The sequence below is a fragment of the Suillus paluster genome (genome assembly GCF_016628075.1).
Source record: "Suillus paluster strain FC165 chromosome Unknown EDB91scaffold_33, whole genome shotgun sequence".
In the NCBI taxonomy this organism is placed as follows: Eukaryota; Fungi; Basidiomycota; class Agaricomycetes; order Boletales; family Suillaceae; genus Suillus; species Suillus paluster.
The window spans coordinates 346,604-355,004 of NW_024537593.1; the positions used below are offsets into that span (position 1 = coordinate 346,604).

The window sequence follows — 8,401 nt, forward strand, 5'->3', positions numbered from 1 at the left end:
CAGCCTCATATCAAACCTGCAAAACTCAAACTGGCTCCCAGATCCCGCAAACCTGTCAAGTTCGAATCAGACAATGACGAACACAATCCTATCACTATCACTAGTGATGTGTTTGATGCTATCCCTGCTCCCAGCAGCTCAAAAGTATCTTCTAGCAAGCAGAAGGCAATTTATCTTGTCGCTGATGTTGAAGTCACGCCTAGGCCACCCAAATCTGCACCTGCTACACCCCCCAAAAATCCCTTGTCTGCTGCTGAAGATAATGCAGACGACCTCAACAGGTTCCATTAAATCTTGTCATTGACAGCCTTTTTGTCGATTGTGGGCCCCAACGGTTCTGGTAAATCGAATGCAATTGACACACTTCTCTTCACATTTGGTTACCGAGCATCAAAGATGCGTCAGGGCGAGCTCTCAGAGCTCATCAACATCCAGAACTCTGCACGACATCCTGACTTGGATGAGTGCAGCGTGGAAGTTCATTTTCGCGAGATTATAGACCCTGTACGTTCCTTCGTTCATTAAATAGAACTGAACTAATTCACTCGACCCCTCAGCTTAGACCTGACGCATACGATGTCGTCCCAAACTCCTCACTTATGGTCGCTCGCACAGCGACCAAATCAAATGCCTCTCAATACATGCTCAACTCAGCGTTGTCCACCTACATCAAGGTCCAGACACTTCTCCAGGGATGGGGCGTGGGATCTCGCAGTCTACCTTGATCAAACTCACAGAGCTCTATTGTGATCAAAAGTAAGTCTTGCCATGTCTGTTGTTGCAACCAAGTACTTACTCCAGACAGAGATGGTAGTGGCTTAGAAGTCATTACATTCTCAAGATCATTCATATCTTCAAAAGCCAAGGCAAAGACTGCTATGCTGAGTAAGCGCCCCTCTGTTCTTGACCTGCCATACTTGATTAATATCTACCATGTAGTCTGCATACTTCTTAATTGCTTCAACTCCATCTCTAACAGCTGACAAACTCAAATTGACGTCCTATCTGACAACATCGAGTGCACAGCACAAACCAGTAGATTATGAAAAGGGTAAAATGTGGATAAAGTGTGAAAATACACGAGAATATCACCACATTTTCTGCCAGACTTTCTCGTCTGGTAATTTGCCAAAAGTTACAGACTTTGCTATCATTATAGCGACATTTTCCCCTAGAATATACCCAGAATTCACAGAGATTTCTCCTGGAGTACTTGATGGATGCAGCTGCTATATTCAAAATATAGTTTGATAGCAGGCTACTTTCACGCTCGTCCTAGCTGCAGCTCATTAATATAATATATTGACAGTATGGACATTATGGGTATACTATATAGCAGAGTATGACTCATATTTGAGTGATATAATCCATTCGAAACACCCGCCTGGCCAGTACTGTGCTCCACAAGTTTCGGCTCGAGAGCTTGTGATGAGAGTGATCAAGATGGTGAGTGCCTAAGCTGGAGAAAAAACAAAAATGGGGGCATCAGCCCTCAGAAATCATTACTCGTGTAGACATCTTACTGGAAGTGTCAAGTCTGGGCATAAAGTGGAGAGCCCTACTGAAATAAAGTGAATATATGCGCATATTGTCAACCACATAACATACCCAATCGATTTGCGAGATCAGTTCCGGTTGACAAGACTCGATGCGAGAGCATGGCGGCGGCTGCGTGTGGTGTTAGTTGTGGTGATTGAGCACCTTATGGTGCGAGTTATTTGTGTTATGATGTTGCTTCCTCTATTGGACTCTCACTTAGCATGTGATGTGAATTCCTTACTTACTTAGGCAGTGTTTACACTTGTTTACATAGACTCGCCCATAAGTAGCAAGTCCTGTGTTGGTTGCTCTTTAGCAACTGACACTGGACTATAGGTATAGTACACTCATTAGTTTACACAACACAATAGCAACTGACACTGGACTATAGTCCTGTTCACTCTCATTAGCTCACTTGTGGCTTGGTTCACTTGGTTATTCTAACATGTGGATGATTGATGGATAGGCTAGGTGACATCACAGAGGACTGAAAGCATTCAAGTCAGAAGAACAACTCATCGAGAAATGTTAACAACATACATGAGCTGTGGCTGTCTCGCGCATGATAACACGTTGAACCTCAGAAGTCGATAAACTCCTCAAGCTGAGCGGGACATTGTAGTATAACATCAGCCCCGAAATTGGTCAACTAAAATGTCACGTACATTGATAATGAGTCGTTGAGTTGTCACATCTGTGACTTGTGAGGGGGATTAGCATGATAAACAAGAGCTTCCCAATGTAACACCACCAGCAATTGTGTTTGCATTAAGGATCCTGGTGCGCGGTCATGGTCGAGAGTCAAGAGCGCTGGGGCCAACCAGAACAAAATCGCGACTAAGTCCCATGTTGATCAATATTTGTGACACATTGAAAGGAAAGTTTGATTGTATTTTCAGATTCTGTTGAAATACCACAGGGTGTATTTTGTTAGTTGTGGTGATTGAGCACCTTATGGTGCGAGTTATTTGTCTTATTATGTTGCTTTCTCTATTGGACTCTCACTTAGCATGTGATGTGAATTCCTTACTTACTTAGGCAGTGTTTACACTTGTTTACATAGACTCGCCCATAGGTAGCAAGTCCTGTGTTGGTTGCTCTTTAGCAACTGACACTGGACTATAGGTATAGTACACTCATTAGTTTACACAACACAATAGCAACTGACACTGGACTATAGTCCTGTTCACTCTCATTAGCTCACTTGTGGCTTGCTTCACTTGGTTATTCTAACAAGATGCTCCTCTGAAGAAGGCAGACCATCTTCTTTGGATCACCTTCAGCAAAGCCTTCAGGTTGTTCCATGTAGACGTCACAGTCCATCTCCCCATTGAGGTAGGCATGCGAGATGTCGATGGAGCGAAGGTGGAGGTCATGGATGGCAGCCATAGCAAGGACAACACGAATGGTGGGCATACGCACAGTTGGAGCAAATATTTCAACATAGTCAAAGCCAGGACGCTGGTTGTAGCCCTTGGCAACAAGTCTGCCCTTGTAGCGCTCAATAGAGCCATCAGCATTGCGCTTCACCTTGAATATCCACTTGGAGCCAATGACCTTGATTCCAGCTGGTCTAGGTACGAGTTTCCAAGTCCCATTGCTGCGATGAGCATTGAGTTCCTCAAGAGCTGCTTGATTCCACTGCTCTGCATCAAGTCGAGTCAATGCCTCCCTATAAGACAATGGCTCGGTGGAAGAGCTGGTAGACAAGGCAAGCTCAAATCCTTGAGCAAAGTCAGCATCCTCAGTCTCATCATCAACAACATCAGTCAGCTGAGCTGGAGAGAGCTTCCACCAGTCTCTGGGAGGTTGCCTATTGCGTCGAGGGAGTCTGGCACCAATGCCTATGGGAGATGGCGGTCTAGGAGGTGGATTGGGACGAGCTGCAGGAGGAGGAGTGACTGGATCAGGAACAGGGACGACAGGAGGGACATCAGGAACTGCTGGAGGCACCACATCTCCCCCTTGATCCAGTGACTGTTAGTTGTGGTGATTGAGCACCTTATGGTGCAAGTTATTTGTGTTATGATGTTGCTTCCTCTATTGGACTCTCACTTAGCATGTGATGTGAATTCCTTACTTACTTAGGCAGTGTTTACACTTGTTTACATAGACTCCCCCATAGGTAGCAAGTCCTGTGTTGGTTGCTCTTCAGCAACTGACACTGGACTATAGGTATAGTATACTCATTAGTTTACACAACACAATAGCAACTGACACTGGACTATAGTCCTGTTCACTCTCAGGACAGGGAGCGACAGGGGTGGGAGTGAGGGACAGGGGGTAGATGACCAAAAGGGGCTATGGAAAATTTCAACAAAGCCACTTGGTTGAACTACTCAAAAGCAACACAATGGGTGTTCCAACAGTCCAAATGGTGCTCAGACACAAAGATAAGGGTTTCCTGGGGCGTAGAACGCGATGGAATATACTAGGGAAGGAGTGGAGCAGTAGTTGGATGAGGAATGAATGACTTGAGGTCCTCGAAGCGCAGGGCTCATAACCTGTTAGAATAACCAAGTGAAGCAAGCCACAAGTGAGCTAATGAGAGTGAACAGGACTATAGTCCAGTGTCAGTTGCTATTGTGTTGTGTAAACTAATGAGTGTACTATACCTATGGTCCAGTGTCAGTTGCTGAAGAGCAACCAACACAGGACTTGCTACCTATGGGCGAGTCTATGTAAACAAGTGTAAACACTGCCCAAGTAAGTAAGGAATTCACATCACATGCTAAGTAAGAATCCAATAGAGGAAGCAACATCATAACACAAATAACTCGCACCATAAGGTGCTCAATCACCACAACTAACACAGGCTCCTCCCCCTCATCTTTAAGATGATACATTGTAAACCTATCCATCGCGTTATCTATGACAAATAAGCCCCTCTTGAGGCTGACTGCAGCGTGCCCACTTGATGGATGTCAGCAATGCGCTCATCGGGTGCAGTTGGGTAAGGCCTTACATGACTGACTGACAGCTGAACTCCATCACAACAGTACCGTCTTTGCCCTCCAGTTTAATGCTGCTTGATGTTAGAATAACCAAGTGAACCAAGCCACAAGTGAGCTAATGAGAGTGAACAGGACTATAGTCCAGTGTCAGTTGCTTATTGTGTTGTGTAAACTAATGAGTGTACTATACCTATAGTCCAGTGTCAGTTGCTGAAGAGCAACCAACACAGGACTTGCTACCTATGGGCGAGTCTATGTAAACAAGTGTAAACACTGCCTAAGTAAGTAAGGAATTCACATCACATGCTAAGTAAGAGTCCAATAGAGGAAGCAACATCATAACACAAATAACTCGCACCATAAGGTGCTCAATCACCACAACTAACACTTGATGCTTAGTATGATGCAAAAATGCTGCAATGGAGCCTTACAATTTTCCATCATAGAGGCCAAAAACGTAGATGTCATAGTTCTCTGCAACTGAACTGCGAAGATGGACTGAAGCTGCGAGTTGGCATTGAGCAGGAGAACATGGACTATCTTGTCTCTCATTCCAACTGTGATCTGTGTGTTGGCCTTGGAAGATGTCGAATCCCATGATAAACATGTGATCTCAAAACCTGATCCGAGCCTCCTCGCGCAAATTTCCTGGAATCATTTCTGTTGAACTGTCAATGGAAGGTTTGACCAAGCCCAACTAAGCTTACATCTATGACGCTTCAACACAAAAACACGACATAGCCCAGCCCAGTTCTGTGACAAAGAGTCTCCATGGTGGTTGGCCTAGTCAAGGTTCAAGCCGCACAGCTGACAGTTCCTTGTGATTCGTGACAATGAGATGAACAGGCAAGTTCTTTACGAGAATTGATATCCCAAAGTTTGACACCTTCAGTGCCTTGTTATGTGTCAGCATTGTCCCTCTGGAGTGAGATGTATACTTACCACCGCAGGTGAGCACTTGCCCATCATTAGAACTTGGGAGCGCATGGACAGACCCGCTGGAGACAGTCAGATGAGTCAGAAGCTTATAGCGCTGGTTTGACTTTGCCCTGATCCACCTAGCAAAGAAAGACATGTTGAATGTGATACAATGCGCTGTAGTCACCTGCTCACAGCATATTTATAGACCATATCTTCTCATTTTTGTCTTTTGCTTGCTCCAAGTCTGTCATATACCTGACCTGACCGCCCTAATATCCGCTCCGCTTTCCAACCCCCTCCGCCCCATTCATCATCCGCTCCGCCCGATCATCATTCGTATCCGCTCCACTCGACCACTCAACCGGTCCCCTTCCATAGCATCTCCATTCAACTGGATCCCTTTCCCTTTTTAGACATATACTTTCCCCTTCAGTACATAGACTCTTACTTCCGGATCACCAGTAATTCCTATTACTGCCCAATCGCTGATCCGACGCGTACATATTGATATCCGCTCCGACTTATGTCTTTGCCTATGTAAAGTACTTACAAACTATATCCTTGGTACATAGCTTTACTACATAGTTATCCTGATCACTGCCTCACATAGAAGTATATAACATATCCTGTACTTAGATATTTTCCCTTAGTCTTAATATTGCTTGTCTTCTTGCAGTTACCTCTTGCGGGAATTCTCAGTAGGACCTTGCCTCCTCTGGACACAAGTCTCAACTTGTTGTTGCCTCCAACCCTCCGACCCTCCGCTCCAACTTAGAGCCATGCTCTAAGTCTTTCCCTTATTACCCCACCCCTATCAATATCCTCCTATCACCCCTTTTCCTATCCTCTACATTATCCTCTGCCATCTCCGCTCCTATCAATATCCCCCTGGTTTCTACCCACCCTCCGCATCGTTCCCCGCCTTCTCCGCTCTGCTCCTAGTTGGTCCGCCGCTAGCAGCTCTTACTTCCCAACCCTCAAAGCGGACCTAAGCGGTCCACTTGTCCTATCGTCAGACAATGTCGGATCCACTCCAAATTCGGGGCATGTACTCGGCTAAGGGCGCAGCGCAAGAGCTGAAGCCAAGCCCCAACCCCTCTGCCTCTTGAGCCGGCACGGTACCTAACAAAGTCAGTAATTGTAATTATTGTTCAGTGGTCTTGAACACAACAGCATACATAATTTGACGTCAAAAAATGATTTGATCCGGACCCAAGTTAGTCTGCATTGCTCGTCAATGGTGAAGCAAATAGTCTACATCTTGTCTGCAGTAATTTGTGATGAACGAATCCGCATCAACTTCGAGAGCCAGCATCTCCTTATTTGTCATTAAAAAGGCTTTTTGTATTGCATATTGTACGTCATGATCAGTCACCACTCAGTGATCTTTTTGTAGTTCAACATTCCAAAATACTAACAGTAGCACTACCATAGCTTGTGTTGGACATAAGTAATGATAATTGTTTTCACCTGATATGGCAGGAACTTCAGACGTTCAAATTTCGCTCAGATCCTAACACCTAGTAGTATAGTATAAATCATTCTCTTACTAGTACATTTCAATTATCTGTTTACAATGTGCAATGTTCCCACAACTGTTCCCCCCTTCTATGACCAGGAGCAGTCTGGTGCTTCACCACTATTCCCCCCAATGCTCATGGACCAACTCAAGCTGCTCAGCAGCATCCACTGCCCGACTACACTCATTGCCGATGAGATCATTGTTTCTTTTGTGATGACACCACCCACACTCGCCCCTGAGTTCAAAATAGCAAAGTGGTCATGCAAGCCTTCTGATTGCTCTCCCTCTCCATACCCAAATAGGGTTATTTGAACTCACTCCTGTTCAATGACACCTAGTATACATTCGGATTCACAAGGCTCTTCGAATTATTCTTTTGACAGCGACTCCTCAACTTCAATCACGCCTTTATCAGAAGACTCGAACATCCCTAAGCCCCCTGGCGAGCCTGGGCGCCCGGGGCATGGGGGATACACCCTCTACGATGCATTGAATTGGAGTCCAAAAGAATATGCAAAGTTCAAGGTTTGCCATGTACATGCTTGCTCTCTGTTTCAAAGCTCACAAGGCGCCAAGAAATTTATGTATGATGTTATCAGCAAGGACCTCACAATGACACAGTGCACTTCTGCGCAAAGCCCTGCTCAGTTGGAGGTTGTATGGAACAAGGTAACTATAAACAGCCTGTGCGGGTCAAGGATCTCATAGTATGTTAGGCTATCGACAAGTTCCCAGACCTTGAAAATTATAGCGACTTATGGCCAGTGAACGACATCATCCTGACACGACTGAAATACATGTCGCGTCATGTCATGCAGAAGGAGCAGGAGATGACTGTGAGTGCTCGATTGACAGTTTGTTTGGCATCCACTTTTTTGAGATCACAGCTAATACCCCTATAGGAGGGCTAATCTATGACTGTTTTGTTAACCCTCAATGCATTATGCTCTCACTGCTGTCGTACTACACTGACATACTTGTGGTCATAACATTTGAGTAGAATACATTCATAAAGAATGTCCTCCTTCATATGAACGCAAAATTTCACAAAATTTTGCTATGTTGTTCTGCTGCTCATCATCTTGCCTCTTTGGCTGGGATTGGTAGTCACTTCTACTGTAGCGCATGCAATTGCTACCACAAGACTACCTATGGTTGAGTGGACTTTGAAACTTGGGAACCTTGTGATAAAGAAACACTTCAGGAGTTTGCTGAGCAGTGGAGGGAATGCTGATACGTCCTTTGAACATGAAAGACTATTCAAGTCTCATGGTGTGCGCTACTCGGAGATGTGATGTTTGCCATACTGGGATCCCTTGCGGCAGCTTGTTGTCAACCCAATGCACTGCATATTGGAAGGCTTAGTCCAGCGTCACTCCCAAAACCTCCTCTGTTTGACCACAGAGACCTGCTCGTCAACTTCACGAGACATGAACAGTTAAAACACGGTAAACTGGGGGAAATG

The 8,401-nt window shown here is 45.1% G+C and overlaps 2 protein-coding genes across 2 annotated transcripts; both read left to right on the forward strand.

The window, feature by feature from the left end:
- Window positions 1-306: 306 nt before the first annotated feature.
- EDB91DRAFT_1054797 (RecF/RecN/SMC) lies at window positions 307-725 on the forward strand (the record flags this gene model as incomplete). The annotated part of the gene is made up of 2 exons (XM_041313858.1): window positions 307-504; window positions 558-725. Coding segments are annotated over 2 exons (366 nt in total), but the record flags the coding sequence as incomplete, so codon positions are not given.
- Window positions 726-6,990: 6,265 nt separating this feature from the next.
- Window positions 6,991-7,847, forward strand: EDB91DRAFT_1249483 (uncharacterized protein; the record flags this gene model as incomplete). The annotated part of the gene is made up of 5 exons (XM_041323095.1): window positions 6,991-7,193; window positions 7,275-7,461; window positions 7,513-7,605; window positions 7,653-7,790; window positions 7,839-7,847. 5 exons carry the CDS (start codon window positions 6,991-6,993, stop codon window positions 7,845-7,847), a joined length of 630 nt encoding a protein of 209 aa, XP_041176283.1.
- Window positions 7,848-8,401: the final 554 nt, after the last annotated feature.